We start from the raw sequence: 22,870 nt of genomic DNA, 5'->3' as shown, positions 1-22,870 counted from the left end.
TTACTATATCTTTTAAGGTATGTAAATATCCATTTTAGTGATGCTAACAAAAGTATAGAGAATAATAATTAGTGTTTTTTCATATCAATGTATTTTATCATATTGATTTTGTAACAACGCACGAGCATATACCTATCATATATAAAAGTCTGTATGATACTTATAGTTGTAATGTAGTGGTGAAATAAGCTAGATTAAAATAACAAAATTTATGTATGGCTAAGATCACAAATGAATCCACTAAGACACACAAATATATAACACATCAAATATTATATGAATCCACTAACACTCAAAAACAAATACTATTTTGGATAGAGGGAGTATTTATTATTTGCTTGCTCTGATTGTGTTGTCATCAATCACAAAAAGGGAACGATTATAAGGAAAAACTTATTGAGACCCATTTGATAACATTGTTTTGGTATTTGATGACCAACATAATAATTTTGACTAACATTATTTGCTAGTATCTTTGGATATAGTTTAAAAGATGCAACATAGACTTAGACGAAGGCAAAGTGGTGTTCAAGATGATCAACACCTCAAACAAGACATTAAAGACTTAATAAAGATCTATAACTATATGCAAAAGTTCAAGACACACGATGAAACCAGGCCGAAGATAAAGATCATAAAGAAACGAAGCAGGAGAAAAGTTTGAAGGGCGTTGGACCAAAGCGTCGGACCATCCTGAGGGAGTTGTCGAACAATACGGTTGAAGCCAACCCTAACCGGCAATGAAAAGAAGCATCAGACCAAAACATTGAATGAGAAGTAGTGAAAGCATCAAACATGTAATGGTACTATTCATCTTGTAGAGGCGTTAGACCATAATTGTTCGCAGGACATCGAACTATTGAAGTAGAGCCCTTAATAGCTCTTTAGTAATATTTTGGATAGCATCAGACCTAGCCACATCGGTCTGATGGTGGTGGCTAAGGTGGCATCAAACAAGATAAACACATCATTCATCGGAGCATCCCCACTAATAGACATGTAGGGAACTTCAAATAGGATCATTAGAACCTGAGCTATGGTCCGATGAGGATCGTCAAACTAGATTGACGCACCTAGAATCTCTATGTGTGAGGAAAATGGACACCGACCCAATTTTCTAAATGAATTTGGTGTTTGATGATCAACATAACATGCAGACTAATGTGTTTGCTAGTGTTTATTTTTGTAGTTCACAAGATGCAAAGAGGATTGGATTGAGACTCTAAGGATGCAACACCTCAAAAGAAGACCTAAAAGATGTGTAGAAGTCCAAGACTTAAGAACAAAATAAGACTAAAGAAATAGTGAAGAAATCCAAGAACAGGGCTGTCAGTCAGTGCTCTGGTTACGCATTGGATACTGAACAATTCATGTCTGGTTCACCGGACAGTCTGTCCAGAGAGGTTCGCAACCAGGGACTCTCGGACGCTGTAGCATCAGACTGTTCGGTGTGCACAGTACAGTCTGGCTAACGGTCTAGACAGTCTAACCAACAGTCAGCTCCAACGGTCAACCGCTACAGACCTCAACGGTCGGCTGACGTGGCCAGGGCACCGAATTGTTCGGTGCGCCCGACGACAGAAGCGACAACTTTTTCTGTCCAACGGCTATAATTGAGGGGGAGCCTATTTATACCCTTCCAACCGGTCATTTGAAGGTGTGGGATCCCAAGCAACATACCAATACATGATGTAGACATTTCCAATTGCTCAAACACCAAAGTGCTTAATAGAATCATTCGGTGATTAGCATAGGTTAGTTAGACCGCTTATGCGCTTGCTCTAGGTGAATCCTAGTTAGTTGAGTGAGTTTAGAAAAAACCACAAAATCACTCGGCTCTTGTGTGAGCCGTTGTAATTGTACCCAGTGGGGCGAGAGTCTTGTGAGACTGTGACAACCGAGTTTGTGCCATGGCCACCATCGTGTATCGAAGGGAACGAGGCCCACGACGTTTCGATCGGAAGCTCGATAGTGGAGACAGAGGGGAGCGTCCGAGAGGAGCCGGAAGTGGAGCACCACTTGCGCTGTGGAGAAGGCCCGTGGTTCTCTACGGAGTTACTAAACTGTGGTGCTTGACCCTTGCGTGTGCTACCTTTTGCTTAGGGGCACCAACGAGGATTAGTCGGGACCTTGCATGGTCCCGGATACCTCAGTAAAAATATCGGTGTCATCCATGAGAGTTTGCATCTCTACCCTTGTTCTTTACCTTCTGCATTTACATTAAGTACTTAAGTTTCAATCTCTTATTTCTAGTTAGAATACTTAGAATTATAACTTAGGTTTTGCGGTAGAGATAGCAACACTTAGACAAAACTTAGTTTACTCATTCTAGATTGCTTATCTGCATAGGTTTTGTTCTAGGGATTTATTTGTGTCCTAGTTTAGAAATAAGTTTTTAGAAGTCCTAATTTACCTCCCCTCCCCTAGGCGTCACTGTTTCCTACACTATGGTCGCTCTCTAGAAGGCATTGTGCTGCTGCAGACTTTGGTTTTGACATGCGTCGGACTAACTGAAAGTAGCCTAGAGGGGGGGTGAATAGGCTACACCTGAAAATTTTCACTAAAAACTTCGAGATAGGTTAAATTAAAGTTGCACTGGTGCAAACCGGTTCAGTCGATTTTAATTACAACTAAACAAGTTTGAACCTGCTCAACTTAAATTAGATAATCTGTTAAACAAATACGAAGTAGTGAAGAATATAGCTAAAGACTTGCCCTACACAAAATCTACTCGAATGAATAATATGAACCAACCACCGAATATAAAGCGCTTAACAAGAACACGCGATATAACCCGAGGTTCGGCAACCACCACAAAGGTGTCCTACTCCTCGTTGAGGAACCCACAAAGGGCCGGGTCTTTTCCAACCCTAATCCTCCACAAGCCGACCACAAAGGTCAAGGCAATCTCTTCTCAAATCAGCTCAAAGAGCGGATGATACAAACTTCTTGGGGTCGTCCACAAATTTGGAGACTCCCAAGCAACCTCTAACCGTCAAGGAACACGAGGTTCCAAGAGTAACAAATCCGCACAAGGTTAAGTTTGCAACGAGCTCAAGAACAAAGAGAATGAGAGAATCGAGATGAAATTGACAGCGTGTTCGATCGAGCTCACCTCACACCAAGGGTCCTTCAAATGATTGAAGGAGATGCGATTGCGGGTGTGAAAGGTGAAATGAATGCACTTGATTGAAGGTTGGTCAGCCAAGAATTCGTGGGAGAGGCAGGAGTAAATGAGAGAGAGAGAGTGTGAGGGGGTATATAAAGGATCCCCCAAAAGCTGGCAGCCGTTGGGAGAAAACAAGTAAAAACCGGTTGAACCGGTTTCTACCAGGGGGATCCCGGTCCACTGAGCTACTCAGCCGGAGACTCGACCGGTTTCAAAATCGGCTGAGTAAGGAAAAATTTCGGCTGAACCGGTTTTCAAAAAATATCTGCAGCGACTTTTCTGACAGCTCTGACTGTCAGACAGGTCAGAGCAGCGATGGCAGGGGAACAGTCCCAAAACCGGTTGAACCGGTTTTCAGGGCTGAAACCAAATTTTGAGTATTTTGAAGAGAACAAAAGTGGAGTCTTTATGGGAAGTAAAATTTGTTTTTCTCAAGGGCATTCATGATCTGGAAAAATGTTCTCCAAGATGTTTTCAAAGGATTTTGAACTTGGCTCATTGCACAACTTACTTAACCGTCGCGGATCCCTCTTAATTGCACGGCGATTCCTATGACTCAAGAATAATAAATTTAGCACCGCCGTTGTTTCTAAGCACTTGGAGCACGCCATTTGATGTGGAATTTTAAATTCACTGTGCTTTATACTTTTATGCTCGTAAGATCTGTGCTTCTCCTGTCTGTAGAATTACTGTGTATATGCTAGGAGCAAACTTGTTAGAATCTCAGTTTGTTTTGTCATTAATCACCAAAACCCTTAATTAGGGTTGATTGCACTTACAATCTCCCCCTTTTTGGTGATTGATGCCAAAACAAACTGGAGTAGAAATAAAAATTAAAAGTTACAAGTACTTGCGAGATAAAATCCTTTGTGTATGTGTAGCTCCCCTAAATATGTGCATGAGTTTTGCGATATTAACATTGACTTGATATGTCAATTTGCAACATATTTAGAGAGAGAGAACAATCAACACCATACACAAAACAATGAGGAATGAAACATAATTAGATAGAAAGAGTAAAAATTACACATTCAAGCTCATTATTGCATAGCATATGATATAAAAAATTACTATTGCTATTACAATAATGATAACTCATCTCATCACATCATAAAAATGTTTATGGCTTCAGAGCCATGCATGCATCATACGATAGACCAAATAGTTATTACAAACCGATTGTTCATTACAAAAATAAAAGGTACTGCCAGTCTAATAAACCTTCTCCCCCTTTTGGCAACAAGAACCAAAAAGAGAGAGAGACGCAAATCCAAAGATCACCAGTTGGGAGGAGGCTGATGAGGAGCAAACAAGTGATGCGCCAGGTGAGAGGCAAAGTGTTCTTCCCCAGACTGATCCGGGGGAGGAGCACTGCCAGAAGGATCCTGGGGCGGAGGGTGAGAGGATGATTGACCCGGATCCCCGTGATACGGAGGCGGGACAAACTGCTCACGATCATCAAAATAAGCTTCTTCTTCTTCGTCGTCGTCTGATGTCATAAAAGGCACCCCGTATGCCTGCTGGTGCCACTCGTTGATCTCCGGGGGAGGAGGATGGAGAGGCACGTCAGGCGATCGGGGGGCGAAGGGAGTACCCAAAGAGGAAGCTTGACGACGAAGGTTGTCGTCAGTCTCCCGCTGACGTCTTGCCACCTCATGGACATCCGCAGCAATGTTCCGGCACATGGAGAAAAATGCCACAAACCCGTGGGCCAAGCGGGCACCCATCCCTGGGCCACGACCTCGACCACGACCACGACCACGTGGCGTGGGAGATCCGCGGCCAGGGGAGGGACGCGAGGCATCGGCAGCAGCAGCAGCAGCATCAGGACCAGCAGACGGACCCGCAGAGGAATGTGCACGGGAGCTGGAAGGGGCTTTCCTTAGGCGCCCTGCTGGATTGTTGGGATCAATCCAGAAAGGGATATATGATTGATGTCTTGTACCTTTATCAAATTTAAACTGGGTCACAACCTCAATCATCTTCATGATAAAAGGAGCATGGAGACATCCCTTCAATGGAAAGCAGGCAGCATGAATGATTTCCTGCCAAATCATATCAAAGACATTTATACTCTCTGAGCTGCTGGGTTTCATGAATGAGAGCAAGACCTTGCTCTCACCAAGAATGTTCATCTGATTACCCCCTTTTGGAATGAGGGTCATCCTGCTGAGGGAGTTGATGTATCGATAATACTTATGCATGTTTGTAGACTCCCAATACTTCCCAGACTCAGAAAGATGAAGATCTTTGGCTTCATCTCTAGTAGGCTGGTGGAAATCATGTATCTTGATCTTATCGCCAGAGATATCATTGTCAGTAAAACCAAGAATGTGAGCAAACCGACGGTAGCTCACCTTATACCAACTGCCTTCAATGTAGAAGTTCAGATAAGGATAGTTGTATGGACTCTTCTCGTCAGCTGGCTTGATCCACAAAGTTGAGTAGAATTGGGCAATGACTTCATCATTCCAATCATATTGGAATGTCATGATACTCTTCATCTTTTTGCTTTCACAGGCCCTCAATGCATGTGTCATCTCTGGGTCCCCAATGGTCTCACAACCTTCCCAGTTGATATAGCGTTGAAGCATAATAGGTTGATGTTTCTTGGGGAGAATCACGGAATTATAAAAATCCACATGATGAAGCGTCCAAAAGCGGTTTCCATCAATCCTGGCATCGCGAATGCGCAATGCAGGATTCTGGAAACGGAGATCCTGAAGGAGAGCAGAACCTCCACTGGCAGTGAAATCAGTTACTGGCTCATTGCCAGCACGCCGAGCCTCCGCCCGGTGGAGGACCAACCCTCGAATCACAGGGGCGTGGCCAGGGGGAAGATCAACTTCATCATCCTTCTCTTGAGGTCTCACTTCACCTATTGCAAGTTTCTTTATGGCCTCACAAGGTAGTTCTTCATTTCCTGCAGTGTCATTAGAAACATGCCCTTGCGAGCCATTAGACTCATCAAATGTCATGTCTATCGCTATTTCAACAAGACCGGTGGTATTGTTGAAAACACGATATCCATGCGCATTTGATGCATAACCAAGCAAGAAGCCCTCGTCCACTCTAGGAGCAAACTTTGAGCTCTTGACTTTCTTGTTAAGAATAAAACACTTACAACCAAATACTCTAAAATAATCAACTTTAGGTTTGTTACCAGTGAGAAGCTCATAAGCAGTCTTTTTGTAGATCTTGTGAAGATAGAGACGGTTGATTGCATGACAGGCGGTGTTGACCGCCTCTGCCCAAAAGTTGTCAGGTGTCTTGTACTCATCCAACATGGTTCTAGCTGCTTCGATTAAAGTTCGGTTCTTTCTTTCCACAACACCATTTTGTTGTGGAGTGTAAGGAACCGAGAACTCATGTTTGATTCCTTCTTCGCCTAAGAATTCTTCGACACCTGTGTTCTTGAATTCCGTCCCATTATCACTTCTCACTTTCTTGATTTTGAGCTCTTCTCATGAATTTCTTCAATATTTCTTGAGTTTCACCTTTATCACTCAAAAAGAAAACCCAGGTGAATCGAGAAAAATCATCAACAATGACTAAACCATACTTACTACCACCAATGCTAATGTAAGCCACAGGTCCGAAGAGGTCCATGTGAAGGAGCTCTAATGGCCTCTTTGTTGTGACCACATTCTTTGATTGATGTGGGACTCCATGTTGCTTTCCTGCTTGGCATGCGCCACAAACCCTATCTTTCTCAAATACAACATTTGTTAGTCCAATGATGTGATTATCCTTTTGAAGTTTGGCCAAATTCCTCATACCGACATGGGCTAACCGGCGATGCCATAGCCAACCCTTATCGGACTTTGCCACTAAACAAGTCTCAGGCGTTACTTTACTTGTTGTGAAATCAACAAGATAAAGTTTGCCCTTCAAGCGACCCGTAAAGGCAACTGAGAAGTCCTCCCTTCTAAGGATCTTCACATCCACATCAGAGAATAAACAATTATAACCCATTCCACAAAGTTGTGAAACAGACAACAAATTATAGCTTAAAGAATCTACCAATAAAACATTTGAAAGTGATTGTTGGTCAGAGATAGGAATTTTACCAATACCAATCACCTTACTCTTGCCACTATCTCCAAACACAATTTCTTGTGCTTCTTGAGTTAGTTGCAATGAATGAAACATGTCTTCCTCCCCGGTCATATGATTTGTACATCCACTGTCAAGCACCCAACTTGACCCACCAGAGGAGTAGACCTGCAAAACAAGTTTAGGCTATGCTTTTAGGTACCCAAATTGAATTGGGTCCTACAGTGTTAGTTATAGCCTTGGGTACCCACACACTTCTTTTCATGACTTTTCTTTTAGTGTAGGCACCCACATATTTGACAACCAATTTCCCTAAATCACAGGTCAACATATAATCACAAAGATAAGAGTGAGAAATAGGAGCATTAAATTGTTGTCCACTTGAGGATCCCACTTCCTTCATCTTACTCTTTGTGGAACTCAAGTTTACCTTAACTTGATGTGACTTGTCATTTGAGAAGTGAATCCTCCCCAAGGCATCATATAGGGTGGTTCCCTCTATGAACTTGGGGAATTTCCACCCCTTATGCACTGTGCTAGGGTTTTCTTTGGATGAGTTGAACCCAAGCCCCCTTCTTCCATTGTTGGGCTTTAGGGACTAGTACTTGGGTTCAACTTTCTTTAACCCATCATTGCTAGAGCATCTTTTCAAAATTCCTTTGACCTTCACCTGTGAGCTATTCTTCCTTGCATGGTTAGTTAGACAACAAGAAGCATGATATTTGGCACAATGTTTGCAAAAATTATCATTTGAGGAGCTAGACTTAGATTCAATTACTAAAGATGAGGCATTGATGTTCTTGCAATTTTCAAGTTGCACTTGAAGCTCTTGATTTTGAACATTCAAGCTTAACATGCTTGTTTCAAGTGCATTCTTTTCATTTGCAAGATTAGCTATAGAGGTTTTCATATTAATTACTTCTTTATCTTTATTCTCTATAGTTATCTTGACTAAAGAGACTTCCTTAGTCAAGACATCTAGCATTTCATCTTTATTGTGAATCAACTCTTGAAGCTCTAGGTTTCTTTCCTTTTTAAGGATAAGCAAGTCTTCTTGAGCATCAAGAGTTGCTTTTCTTTTATCTAGCTTCTCCATTAATTTGGTGATAACATTGTATCCATTCAAGCCAAATTCTTTAATCATTTTATTTTTCATGGCAATTTGTTCATCATCATCATCATTTGGAAAATCATTACTAAATAAGGTTACCTTATCTCCCTTTGCCATGAGGCAAGTTGGAGTGTAGGAGTCGTCTTGTAGGTTGGTGAAGAGTTGCGCGCTTGACGTAGATTGGATGGCCACGTTTGCCAACACTTCCTCTTCCTCGGAGCTAGAACTCTCTTCATCGGAGTTCCATTCTTCACCAATATGGGCTTGACCATATTTCTTCTTCTTGAAGTATCCCTTGGTCTTGCCTCCCTTTTTAAACTTGTCCTTCTTGTATTCCTTCTTGGCTTCTTGTTCCTTCTTGTTAGGACAATCCGCTATGAAATGACCGGTTTGACCACATTCATAGCATGCCCTCTTCTTTCCTTTCCTTTGGAACTTGTCATTCTTCCTTACAAATTTCTTGAATGTTTTGATGAACATAGTTGTGTCTTCATCACTTGAGCTATCTTCATCACTTGAGGTCTCGACCACTTTCTTTGCTTTGTGGTCTTTGTTCTTCTTGGGGTTGTCTTGTTCATTTGTGATCAAGGCATGAGAGTCTCTTGTCTTGATGGGGGCTTCTTCGGACTCGTGTTGTTGAATTTTTGCAAATAATTGATGAGGCGTCATATCCTCGTAGTCATCACGATCCCTTATCATCCTTGCAAGACTCTTATCCTTTTCTTTATATGCTCTCATGAATAATCTTGTGACCTTGGAGTCACTCCAATCTTCACTCCCAAGTACTCTTATTTTGTTGACCAACACCATCAACCGATCAAAGAGTGATTGAAGCGATTCACCCTTTGTCCAATCATATCTTGCAAGCTCACTTTCCAAAGCTTCAACTCTATGTCTCTTAGCTTTGGGATCTCCTTCATGTGACATTTTAAGAATATTCCAAATGTCACGGGCATCCTCTCTTCCTTGAACTTTCCGGTATTCTTCCGGACAAAGACTTCCTTTAATTATGCTCACTGCTTGAGCATTGCGATGAACCTCTTGCATCATTTCTGGAGTCATCTCTTCTCCTTGGGCGGGCTTATACATACCTACATTAACAATCTCCCAAAGACTAGGATGCACACCGATTAAATGCGACTTCATCTTGTCGGCCCACTCGTCATAGTTCAACTCACTAAGAGTTGGTAACTTTCCAAGTGGGGCGGAAGAGAAGTTGGGAATATAATTTCTAGAGTAATCGAATTGAACTTTGCTAAATTCGTTACCTTTGCTTTTGGTAGATGATCCTTCGGTGTTGAGACTTACCTTGCTCAATACCTTAGACACCAAAAGATCCACTAGATCGTCATTGTAATCAAATGCTCCCTTACCTTTATCTTCTTCGGCCTTTCTTCTTGATTCTTCTTCTTCGGCCTTTTTCTTAGCATCTTCCTCTTTCATTTTGAGGAACATTCTCTCGGCAATCTTCATGGCGAGGTCGAGGACCTTGGGGTCCACTTCCTCACCGGAAGATGTGATGGGGATTTCCTCGAAGAGAGGTTCCACATGGTCCCGTTGTGTAGACATGATCGTTTCCTCACGCGGTTAAGCGTAAAACGAGGTACGAAGATCTGATACCAATTGAAAGTAGCCTAGAGGGGGGGGGGTGAATAGGCTACACCTGAAAATTTTCACTAAAAACTTCGAGATAGGTTAAATTAAAGTTGCACTGGTGCAAACCGGTTCAGTCGATTTTAATTACAACTGAACAAGTTTGAACCTGCTCAACTTAAATTAGATAATCTGTTAAACAAATACGAAGTAGTGAAGAATATAGCTAAAGACTTGCCCTACACAAAATCTACTCGAATGAATAATATGAACCAACCACCGAATATAAAGCGCTTAACAAGAACACGCGATATAACCCGAGGTTCGGCAACCACCACAAAGGTGTCCTACTCCTCATTGAGGAACCCACAAAGGGCCAGGTCTTTTCCAACCCTAATCCTCCACAAGCCGACCACAAAGGTCAAGGCAATCTCTTCTCAAATCAGCTCAAAGAGCGGGTGATACAAACTTCTTGGGGTCGTCCACAAATTTGGAGACTCCCAAGCAACCTCTAACCGTCAAGGAACACGAGGTTCCAAGACTAACAAATCCGCACAAGGTTAAGTTTGCAACGAGCTCAAGAACAAAGAGAATGGGAGAATCGAGATGAAATTGACAGTGTGTTCGATCGAGCTCACCTCACACCAAGGGTCCTTCAAATGATTGAAGGAGATGCGATTGTGGGTGTGAAAGGTGAAATGAATGCACTTGATTGAAGGTTGGTCAGCCAAGAATTCGTGGGAGAGGCAGGAGTAAATGAGAGAGAGAGAGAGAGTGTGAGGGGGTATATAAAGGATCCCCCAAAAGCTGACAGCCGTTGGGAGAAAACAAGTAAAAACCGGTTGAACCGGTTTTCAGACCGGTTGAACCGGTTTCTACCAGGGGGATCCCGGTCCACTGAGCTACTCAGCCGGAGACTCGACCGGTTTCAAAACCGGCGAGTAAGGAAAAATTTTGGTTGAACCGGTTTTCAAAAAATATCTGCAGCGACTTTTCTGACAGCTCTGACTGTCAGACAGGTCAGAGCAGAGATGGCAGGGGAACAGTCCCAAAACCGGTTGAACCGGTTTTCAGGGCTGAAACCAAATTTTGAGTATTTTGAAGAGAACAAAAGTGGAGTCTTTGTGGGAAGTAAAATTTGTTTTTCTCAAGGGCATTCATGATCTGGAAAAATGTTCTCCAAGATGTTTTCAAAGGATTTTGAACTTGGCTTATTGCACAACTTACTTAACCGTCGCGGATCCCTCTTAATTGCACGGCGATTCCTATGACTCAAGAATAATAAATTTAGCACCGCCGTTGTTTCTAAGCACTTGGAGCACGCCATTTGATGTGGAATTTTAAATCCACTGTGCTTTATATTTTTATGCTCGTAAGATCTGTGCTTCTCCTATCTGTAGAATTACTGTGTACATGCTAGGAGCAAACTTGTTAGAATCTCAGTTTGTTTTGTCATTAATCACCAAAACCCTTAATTAGGGTTGATTGCACTTACACTAACAATATTGTGTCATACATAATTATTTGTTGTTGGGACGACAACAACCATTTTCAAATGGCTAGTACATGTGGCAAGCTCACAAGGCATCAGACCCATGAGGTATGGTCTTATGGGTGGTGTCAGACGGCCATACATCTCCGACTTTTCTACAGTAAAGGGTTCAATGGCTCTTTACATCTTGAGGTCTTATAAGTAAACCTTGTTTATGGATAGATATGTTTGCTTCCCAACCTGATAAACACCTTAGTGAGTGTAAGATATTGATTCATCCAAAGATTGCAAGTGATTTATATTGAGTTGTTGCATCTAGTAACACTAGTGATCGTCTTGAGCTACAGAATTCATGTTACTCATAGTGGTTGTCGCCACCTAGACGACTTAGAGGCAGCAAAAGATCATTGAGCAGCTATGGTGATTGTTGTTGGCTCCAATCATCGATTATGAGAGGCTTTTGTACTCATTCCCCATGAGAGATTTATGAAGAGCAACTATAGTAAAATTGTGACTACCTTGAGTGCCCTCTAGTATGGTTCTTATGGCGCTCTTAGGGTGTGTTTGGTATGGCTCTGCTCCACTTCAGAACAACTTAACTCTAAAACTCTGGGTGGAGGAGCTCTGCTCTAGATTTTAAATTGTTGTCTCAACCAGTAGCAGTGACGGATAAATAACTCTAAACTCCACGTCGAGGTTGCTTTTTAGAGTGTTCGGAGCAGCAAAAGAGGTACTCCAAAATCTGAACTACAGCTCTAAAAACTACATGGAGTTTGCAACTCTGGAGTTAGGGTGTTTGACAAGCTCTTTCGAGCTCCTCCTTGAAGTTCTGCTCTAGAGCTATGCCAAACATGTCGTTATTGTAGGCTTTACATGTAATGTCAATTAGTGTGTGAACCATGTGGCATAGACTCATCACAACGAGAACGTAAGATAACGATAAGCAAATGAACCTCGAGGATATATGTTGTATTATTTCTTGTTTCGTGTGGTTTGCTTATTATAGTCACACTTGCAATTACATTTATCTTCTTGTTGTATGACATGCTCAACTAGACTAGACTTGTGTATATTGCAACCGACGATAGTTGCATTTGATTGACATCACCTGCTAAGTAGCTTGCATCAACAAATATAGACTAGAAATCGAGCTACTATAATTGTTTAGGGACTTACATAGAGCGACTAATGTTGGCGTTAAATAATTGCTTAAAACGTATTTTTTGGTATAATTCAATCTTTGCTTTAGTAACTTTTATGAGTTATAGTATGATTTTGTAGCTTATTCACCATCTGGATTCTATCAGTATGGTCCAACAACACCCTATACTCCTATAGGGCCACAATCCGATGCGCCAAATTCTTCTGGTACCCATTTTAAAATACGTCAGATCAGAATGCAATGGTCCAACAGAGAAGTACTATTTGCGCATCATGCGGGTCTCCAAGGTCCGATGATCCCTCACTTCTGGAATTTCCACGTGTGGTGCCAAACCGTGCTTAATGGTCTGATGCCCACTTGACCCCCTCAATTCATTTATAAGTCAAAATGTTTGTATAGGCTTTATTCCAAAAGATTTTTAGGCCATCCACTAAGCTACTTAGTCCTAAGTTTGACAAATATACACCACACCAAACACATAAGGAGATGTTTAAATGCACTAGAGCTAATAGTTAGTTAGCTACAAAATTACTAGTGAAAATAGCTAGCCAACAAATAGCTCTAACTATTAACTAATTTACTAAAAATAACTAATAGTTGAACTATTAGCTAGGGTATTAGCTGAGTGTTTGAATATTTCTAGCTAAAATAACTATTAGTTCTAGTGCATTCAAACACACCCAAGTACTAAACTACTAACATAAGTATTTCTCTAACTTCAATTGACACTTAAAACTAGCCTTTCATTAATTTTATCACCCGTTCTTGTCATTCTTAAAAAATAAATTTCATTATTAGAAGGCATGAAAATGATTGTCCGAACAATCATTATCATCATTTAAGGCCTTGTTTCAATCCCACTAGATATACTTTATCAGCTTATTTTTAGCTATTTTTAGTCATTTAGTGATCTAAACAGGAGAGTTAATAGTGGTGTGATAAAATTTAGCACCTATTATCTCATAAGCTGCTCAAAGGGTGCTAAAAGTAGCTAAACGTGGGCCAGGGAACCCCATTTTCCACTCATACCCTCCAACCTCATTCTCTCTCTCCGCATTAGGGGCATATGTGTCTTTTTATTCCAATGTGCTAAACTTTATTAGAGTAGTCCAAACACCCCAAGGAGCTAAACTTTATCACTTCAATTTATATGGCTAAAATTTAGCAGGAAGCTAAAAATTATCCTGTGAGATTGAAACAGGGCCTAACTTCAACACTTCTGCAAAACATACATTAATCACAATAATCTTGTGTCATCCAAACATATTAAAGGTCTAGATGCTTTAACATCGAAAAAGGAAACAATCAAAATCACAAAACCAAATAGTTCAGCCAATGAGCTTACAGCCTATCTATCGGGCTGTCATACAGCCACATTTTTAGGAATGTTCCAAATACTAGCAAAGGAGAAAAAAAATATCATTCATACATTCAATCAAGAGGATATATATTCGGTTCATGGGCAAATAACTTAAGTTCCAGGGGCAAATGTAGCGGCAGAGCATGGTGGAGAATATCCTCGAAAAATATTCACAACTTCGGTTGCTTCAGGTACAATGGAGCAGAATAATTGCCTGAATTAATTGTTTGCGGTGAGTTTCAGTTCATTGGTGACAAATTGCAGCAACATCAGGAAACAGAAATTTGGAAAAAGTCCGATCCAGATTTTCCAGTCAATCAGCAGCTTCATCTAGAGAGATTCATCAGAAACAAGAAAACACAACATCAACATTTAGAATCAACATCATGAACAGTAATTCGTTCCAAAATATGACATAAATGCACTAGTGAATCCTAGCAAACATTACTGAAATTGCAGAAGGTCCTCAAAACAATGAGAACACAAACATAAAACTGTTACTGAATCTATCTAGGAAAGTCCACTGCAGTGAGCAATTTACTTCAAAAATAAACTAGCCCCATCTCAAAAGCAAAAAGATGCAAACACGATAAAAGTGACAAAAATTTGGGGAAAAAATAAATTAAGGCATTAAATTACCATCCTCGGTAATTTCACTTTTGAAGCTGGCATCATGATTCTGCACTCCAGGAGCGTATTGATCCAAGAACAATTGGATTGTCCTCCAGTAGCGGTCCCCTCCAGACATCCAGGTATCCATATGCATACCACTAGGAAAATCAACAAATCTGCAATTTCTGTTATGATCAGAAGCTTTGTCATATAACATCTTCATGTGTGGAGGGGGGACTAGTTCATCTTGCAATCCAGAAAGGAAGAGAATGGGTTGTTTGACCTGCGATGAACATGAACTCAGGCAAAGGAATAGCACACACCAGTAAGTCCTCGAATTAAAGAACAAAAAAAAGATGAAGATGAGCAGATGCAACGTTTTGAGGCTCTAAATACTTAGAAACCTGTGGTTGGATGCTGAACTATGTAGCGATTCAATCTAGGTTGGAACTTATAAATTTCAAACACACGGGCCAAAGGGGAAAGGAGCGAACATAAACTAATACATGCTAATATGCTATCCAACCTTTTGTAAGAAATATGTTACCTACATCCTAATGTTCAACTGCAACCAAAATAATAAGAAAATGGTAATCAAAGCACAAAACAGAGACACAGAAAGTTAATTCAAACCACCAAAAGCTCACCTCTCCAACAATATCAAGTGTATTCCATGGAGAGCGAACAACACAGTTTAAAAGTTTTGGACCTTTAGAAGAGCTCCCGCCTATGAACCATCTTAAGAAGGGAAGCATAATACCAGCCATATCCAGTATGGATGTAAATGTATTTTCCAGTATTAGAGTGGCCACCTGCAACACGGAGCAATTCACATAACGTTTTCCTTAATTTCAAAAGAATAACTGAACCCAAATATAAGTAAATCATACTATAACATAGATTAAATCTTGATGAACTAGTCACACAAGTTCAAATAATATACTCTTAAGTCCTAACCGCTGCTAGGTGAAAGTGAGACCTTGTCTCCCATGCTATGATAATGGTAGTAAATCTGGATGGAATGGGGGTGTGAATAATCTAGGTTCTATTTCTTTTCCCAAAAAAGTGAGACCTTGTCTCCCATGCTATACCTTAAAAAATTCTTCCCTTAAACACCATAATGTGCCATTATTCATTATCAGCATTATTCATTATAATGTGATTAACCGTCCAAGTTGGTTTGGACCAATTAGGATTAATCGCCCAAGTCGTCCGACTTAATCACGATTAATCGACCTAGTTGGTCAGCCAGAACGACCAGCAAGTCGTCCGACTTGAAAACACCAGTCTATTAGAAAGATCATTTTTCTCACTACATAGCTAGAACAAGAATGAAGAAGTTGGAAGTTCGCCCCTTGGTTGTCACAATTCACAACAGATAGCAAGGACACCAAGTTTTGTATAGTATGTAAGGGCTGGTAGTGACTACAGTGTTATTTTAAGTATAGTATGTAAGGGCTGGTAGTGACTATAGTGTTATTTTAAGAGAGCTTGGATACCTGATCCAAGCTGTCAACATTATAAGTCGAGCATAGTAAATTAGCACCCTTTCCAAATTATATTATGTTTTGGATTTTCTAGTTTATAGCTTTTGCCACGCACCAAGATATAAGCTATGTCTGTGTCTAGACTCTAGATACAAAGTATTTACAAATACCAAAATGTTTTATAATTTGGAATGGAGTAACAAACATGATCAACCTTGTTCCTGATTTTCACACCCTTTCCCCCAAAAATTCTCATCACTGATCTTAGCGTAAGATGGGGAGCAGAAATTACAGGGATGGTGGGGGCTGGGGATCAGTATGTTACACAGCTCCACTAATTATCAAACTTAAGCAAAGCTTGTCTATCTTTTAAATTGACCTTTGGTAGGATAATATTAGAAAGAATCATCCTCATCATGATTCCACGGAACATGTAAGTCTAATTCGTGGACATGCTCATGCTGCTTCACGAGTTACTTAGACTGGCATTAAAATAAAGTTCAGTATAGGGATAGGAATGCCATCCGTCCAATAGCACAAGGAATAGAGTCTATTTCTCACTTTCCTGCAGCAATATGAGTAACATATTGGATAAATTGATTACCTTGTCAGGATTGTTTTTGGCAAGAACTGCTCCAACAGCACCTCCTAAAGATCTTCCAAAGATAACTATCCTGGTTGTGTCGATGTCATTCCTCTGAGCTAGATGGTCAAGTGCAGCCTAGTAAACAGGATATCTGTAAGAATTGGGAACAAGAGAAATCAGTGAAGTAAAACATGAAGGAACTAACAGACCTGTGCATCATATGTGATCCCTTTCTGAGAAGGATAACCATCACTCTCACCATACCTACAAAGAAAATCAGGTTTAGATGTATCACAAATGAAGAAAATAAGAATGTTTGAACCCACAAAGTATTGAGAGCTACAAGTTTGAACGGTACAAATATAATAGAAGTACGAAATAGCATACCCTCTATAAGAAAGCATAAAAACATTGCACTGTAGTCGCTGCATCATTAGTCGAACAAATTCCAAACGGTGAGCGATGTCTAAATAGTAAAGGATTTAACAGAATGAGTATGATAAAATTTGAACCATCATATAATGTATGGTTTATATGTACATAGGGGGAAAAGGATACTGCCAGCATTTTCTTGGAAGAACAGAATGGTTGGACCTGCATCAGAAAAACATACCATAAAGATTCAATGAAGTAGGCATAAAAGGAGTAAAAAAAAGATAAGCGCGCCAAGGAAATGGAGTGGGATTAGAGGACAGAACAATTAAGTGCCACAAGTCCCTAATTACCAAAAAAAGACAGACCCAGTGCTGGTGGCTCCCATAACAATCAAAATAGTAACTCCTTTTGCTAGGTCATGCTGACTAATGGTGCGTTTGGTTGAATGGACAAAGAGGAACGGAACGAGGCGGCCACAATTTTAGTCATGTTTGGATGAGGGTCAAGCAGGGGCGAGTTGAACCCTAGACCATTTTTCGGTGGCGGCACCATCCCCAAAAAACGAGCGGATGAAGTCGCCCCCGCCCCTGTCGCGGTGCTGAAAAAATCATGTTGCCTCCCAACAAGTGACAAAACCACCATCCAAATAAAAACTGGGTTGGTTCCATCCAAGTTTATCCCTTCAACCAAACAAAAACAGTAGTGACTCTTAAGGATGACCCTGCCCCTAAATTAGGGATGACCCTATCCCATCCTATTTTGACTCCAAACCAAACACATAATAAGTAACTAAAAAGACCAGCACACGATGCATTCAATCAAAAAGACAAGAACACGAGTCACACGACTAGTTTAGTATGTGGACAAATTCAGTTAGTAAATGGTGGCACACAGTTACAGATATGACTATCAAGATAACGAACATGCAAGCTAGCTTCTACGGTTCTTTGCATACTTACTATCTTGACCAATCTCACTTGAATACACCAGTATTGCGGGGCTGTTTGATTGGAGCCCTGGTGCCAGACAACTTGGACAGGCATCCATCCCTACCCTAGGGCTCCAAAACCCAACACCTGGCTCAAGATAGCCTTTGCCGGCTCCAAGCCAATCAGACCCTGCATGCAAGTAAACTTTAACGTGCAGCTAGCTGGACAGTGTCTGCTTGCTACTATGCGCCAAGCAGTGAACTTTCTGAGTTGATCAGGAGAAGCTAAGGTCAGTGTTGGTCCCTTCTCGTGGAACTGAACGATGTCTAGAGGTGGCGTTTGCCATTTTTGCCACCCACAAAACACCAGTGATTGTCAAATATATCCTATAGCTGCTTGCTTCCAACCCATTTTGTTAATGTGAATTCTTTGGGAAATCAAGCATGTTATGACATATCAACACATCATAGAAAAGCTTACTAGTTACACTTTCTAATCAGCACATCTTTTTAAACATATGGTGGAAACCTAATCCAACAAATAAAAAACTAATGGCAAAATGCACAACAAGAATTGATAATAATCATAGAGATAACAACAAAAAACTAAACATGAAAGGGCCTTAGGCACTATAGCAGTTTACATGGCGTTCAACAGCAAAATGAAACAAATACTGAGCACCACATAAACCACCGAGTAACTTCTAATGAATCATCCTAACGCTGGTTCGTCCAGCTAAATTTTCACCTAGGCTAGCTATCAGCTCCAATGAGCAATCCTTATGCTGGACTGCGGAAATCTGTGCATCATAACCTAGAAACCCTAGAGGTCACAGGTGAGCCAGCTGTCTACAAGAGCATAAAAGTAGCTAAAGTCGCTGGCAGAAAGTATGTCCTTAATGTATAATCTGAACACAACCAGCATAGACCAACCCAATTCTCGATCAAGGAATGTAAGGGCTGAAGTAACTTCGACGTCACGCATCTAGTCTGACACGAATCAAATTAGAGTCCTATAAGGCTATAACCTAACCACGAAGAGATCCACCGGTCGGGAGATCAAATACTACCAAAATACTGCCTAGCACATCTGGAGAGCAGCAGCCATGGTTCACAGGGAAGGAGACGAAGACGCAAGCAAAGAGCGCATGGGAGGATTGAATACAGAAGACGACGGTGAGGGTGCTGGCGCTAACCTCGGTAGCTGGGGGAGTGACGGATGAACCAGGAGTGGAGCCGCACGCCGTCCGCGGCACGGAGCCAGACATCCTCGTAGATGAGGCCGAGGCGGGCGGGCGTGATGGGGTACGAGCGCGCCAGACCCGGGAGCACGGGCACGTAGACGAGGCGCTCCTGCAGCGCAACCAACGCCGCTAGGCCGGCCACCGCTACGCCCCCGGCGCTGTACGCCAGTGCCTTCAGCCACCCCGCCATCTCCCCTCCTCCCATCGCCGCCGTCGCTCGCCGCGATAGGAGAGAGCGCCGCCACTCTGGTGATGGTGGAGACCTGGTGAGCGCGACGGCGCGGCCGAGACCCGAGAGGGGCGCGCGCGTCTTCTGGCTGCCTCGTGGTCCCGGGCTCGGGCTCGGGCGTGGGAGCGTGGCAGCGGCCAGCGGCCAGCGGGTCGTGTTTCACTGGTGTGGAGTAAAAATTAGGGATGGCAACGGGTTTCAAACCCGTGACACTACAATATGCTAACCATACCCCCTATTTCATAGGTAAAATAAATCTGCGGACACATAATTATATATATATATATATTTACACTAGCCAATTGTACGTATTTTACTACAATTATTATATATCATATAAATATGTATTGAGATATTTATTTGAATATAATTATTATTTTATTTATAAACACTAAGATACATGTTGTTTTATGGTTAGTTCCAATTTTTTGGAGCAAGGGATGTGGCTTCGAGTGCTCGCTCTGTACTACTTTTTGCGCGGTGTGGTAGCTGCGTGGGCGGTGGGGTTCACAGGGCAGTAGCTGAGAGAGCGATACGCGGGCGCTAGGCGTGGGACCCATAGGGCACGGTACGGACGCGTGAGGCGGGAAAACCATTCGCGTGGGGCAGGTCTAAAGTATCAGCATGGAGGGTGAAGGTATGATAGCACCTTATGTATACATTATATTCTTAATAGAGTAGTATAAATATATATCATATACATATATTTATACATATATAATTATACACATACAAAAATGTGTATATATTCTGAGAGAAGACATAACAGTAAAAAAATGAGTCAATCTTGTCGGAGATAGATATCCAATGGTTCCTATAAGCACAGAAATGCTCCATGGGCTCCCTGATGGCCCCCGACAGTTCGCCTAGCAAGGTGTACCATTAGGTCGCATCTAGGCAGAACGAGTTCCACCAAGAAGGATGACAACTGAAACAGGAAAAGATCCTGGAAAATACAGCACAAGAGCGCTATCTGTGCGCACCTAACGCAGAAGGAGCACTGATGCTTCACGAGTACGGTTCGCATGTACCTAAAGAGCTAGATACCCGAAAGAAAGGGGATCGAACTCCGAATGAGCAAGTTGTCACACCCGGATTTAAGGAACAAAGCCGGGTGCATCTCATAGGCCCTGTTTATTTCGGCTTCTGTAAGCTTCTGGCCACCAAAAGATGCTGCGTACTGCCAAACGCTCAGCTTTTCAGCCAGCTTCTATAAAATTCGTTGGGGCAAAAACCATCCAAAATCAACATAAACACATAATCGGTTGAGTCGTTGTAATAGTAGGAATCCGTCACTTTTTAGATCCTGAGCCTTATGAATAACTTTATCTTTCTCCACACGTAATCGTAATGATACTCAGATTCTTTCCACAGCCAGATTCTTCCCACAGCCAGATTTTCAGAAAAGCTGTTCAGAAAAAAGCTGAACCAAACTGGCCCTATATGCGCCGGAGAAGACAACACATATAATAACAGAGTGCATAGAGATAAATGTCATAAATATTATAAATGTACTTATTACATAGCAGAAGTCTTACAAAAATAAATGATAAAATAAAGCGAACTAATGATTATTCCCTGGCGCCACAAAGCTGACTGGGAGACGCCACGCCTAAATCAAGTCGAAAGCCTCAGTGTTAGGCGGCTCCTCTTCGACCACCTGTTCTTCTCCTATGGGGGGTGTGAGACAGCAAGAGTGAGCTCACATACGTTCATAGCTCAACAAGTTGTGGGGAATAATGTGCATGAACTCACCAAAGGTGGGAGTTCACGTGAAGTGTAAGGCTGATCAACAAAATAAAGACTGAAGCTGAACATTGCTTTTATAAGTTGGTCAAAATTTTATTAGCAGTTATTAAATATAAGTAAATACCAAACCTTAGTAAATATAGTAAAAGTAAATAAAATAATCCCAATGCGATGAAAATGACAAATTAAGTTTTAATTTCATAGATTAATCATGTGAGGGTCGGAGCTGCTCATGACCGTGAGCACAGCTAGTATATCAGTTTTACACTCTGCAGAGGTTGCACATCTTTACCCACAAGTCATGTTACCCATCTGCCAAGAGACGGCCAATCCCATACACCTCTACTGAGGAGGCGAGGCAGGATAACACTACAAGGCCTTTACAAAGTTCCACTAGCTTTAGAAAAAACCCGCTACAGTTATAGCAAGCTCCAGTGCAGGAATCCCTCGCCTGATCGCCATCGCAGCAAAATCAACCCAAGGACCTCCCTACACTGACCACTCCCTTACTGCCCTTGCCCCTTTCGGGTAAGGTAGTCATCCACTAGCTTTCCTAGTTAATCAGCTAAGGGCATCCCATACTACCCTTGTGGTAGCACTGTTTTCCCGGGTGGTCGCTCCATGTTCCCATTAACATAATGATCTTAACATGAACAATAATAATAAATAGAGAATAAAAATGTAATCATGAATAATGTATCTCCATACCCAAATCCACATAAAGCAATAGCAAGTACTACCCCAAAATATTTCAATGGTAAAACAAGGTATAAAGATAACCAAAACTGGGGTAACCTATTGGATCCCATCAAAATTAACCTATACAAATCATTATGAATAATAAGAACATGGTTGGGTAAAAATAAGTGATCAAGAGCATAACTTGCCTTCAATGAGCTCCTGCTCAGCAACTTCTACCTGCTGAATCTCAGAATCCACAGTAGATTGCTCGTCTACTCGCATCAATAAAATATATACATAGTATAGTAAAAATTAACATCAACTAAACATGTAAATAAAATACATAATAAAAATCTACACATTAAAATAAAATCCTAGGAACAGAAATTATTAAATTTGGAGTTATGGATTTTAAATTATGAATTTCCAAAGGTTTTATGTGCTTGAAATAGGATTAAATGAGAGATAAATTTTCTTACTATTTTCATGCCAAAACAGAGACTCTAGGTGACAAACAATAATATTACAAAATTTTAGAAACTTGAATGGATCAATTTGGACTAAAAATGAATTTTCTATGAATTAATTAAGTTCTAGGAATTGTTTTTGTATTAAAAATGCATTTCCTAATTCATTTAATCTGATTTTTCCCTTCTCTGGATTGAGCCTCAATAACCAGAAAGGTCAGGGGCCTCGGTGTAAGATCCCCAAGACATAGTGAATAGCGCCCGAGGACTGCGGGTTAATACCTAAGTACTTCGGGGGCTTTTCTGCTATTCTGGCCCACGAAGGGGTCAGTTTGAATATCGACCGCATGATCTGAGATGGGCGCACGAGATTAGATCTAGGTTTAACGAAGCGGTACGCGATCCCGGCCACCCGATCCAAGATGGACGCACCAGATCTCATCATACTCCATAACCGACTTCGGCCATCGGATCGAGGATCTGCGGCCCCGATTCAATATCGTGAAACGCTATTCCTCCATCTAATCGCAGTCATTCCTCGTCCGATCAACGGACGACGTGGCCCGCAC

At 41.4% G+C, this 22,870-nt stretch overlaps 1 protein-coding gene across 2 annotated transcripts; it reads right to left on the bottom strand.

The window, feature by feature from the left end:
• Window positions 1-13,800: 13,800 nt before the first annotated feature.
• Window positions 13,801-19,448, bottom strand: LOC100192944 (alpha/beta-Hydrolases superfamily protein). 2 transcript variants are annotated; one of them, XM_008668894.4, is made up of 8 exons: window positions 17,963-18,851; window positions 17,187-17,222; window positions 17,016-17,094; window positions 16,838-16,892; window positions 16,647-16,763; window positions 15,203-15,367; window positions 14,583-14,838; window positions 13,801-14,273 (listed from the first exon to the last, which is right to left on the bottom strand). In XM_008668894.4, the coding sequence occupies exons 1-8, from the start codon at window positions 18,048-18,050 to the stop codon at window positions 14,257-14,259; spliced, it is 813 nt and encodes a 270-aa protein (XP_008667116.1). In that variant the 5' UTR covers window positions 18,051-18,851; the 3' UTR covers window positions 13,801-14,256. The 2 variants fall into 2 exon arrangements, with proteins under 2 accessions (XP_008667116.1, NP_001131596.1); NM_001138124.1 differs by lacking the exon at window positions 17,963-18,851 and adding an exon at window positions 19,128-19,448 and having other exon boundaries at window positions 13,849-14,273.
• Between the last annotated feature and the right edge of the window lie 3,422 nt (window positions 19,449-22,870).

This window comes from Zea mays, chromosome 2, assembly GCF_902167145.1.
Source record: "Zea mays cultivar B73 chromosome 2, Zm-B73-REFERENCE-NAM-5.0, whole genome shotgun sequence".
Taxonomy (NCBI): Eukaryota; Viridiplantae; Streptophyta; class Magnoliopsida; order Poales; family Poaceae; genus Zea; species Zea mays.
This window is presented reverse-complemented; position numbering and strand designations above follow the sequence as displayed.

Bases quoted from the DNA above. Each gene is read 5' to 3' on its own strand.
- LOC100192944 (NM_001138124.1), bottom strand. From the start codon at position 19,380: ATGGGAGGAGGGGAGATGGCGGGGTGGCTGAAGGCACTGGCGTACAGC. The intron at 17,095-17,186 runs GTATCCTTTTCC...TTTACTATTTAG, and splicing joins CTTCCAAGAAAATGCTGGCA to ACATCGCTCACCGTTTGGAA. The intron at 16,893-17,015 runs GTATGCTATTTC...TTTTCTTTGTAG, and splicing joins TTTATGCTTTCTTATAGAGG to GTATGGTGAGAGTGATGGTT.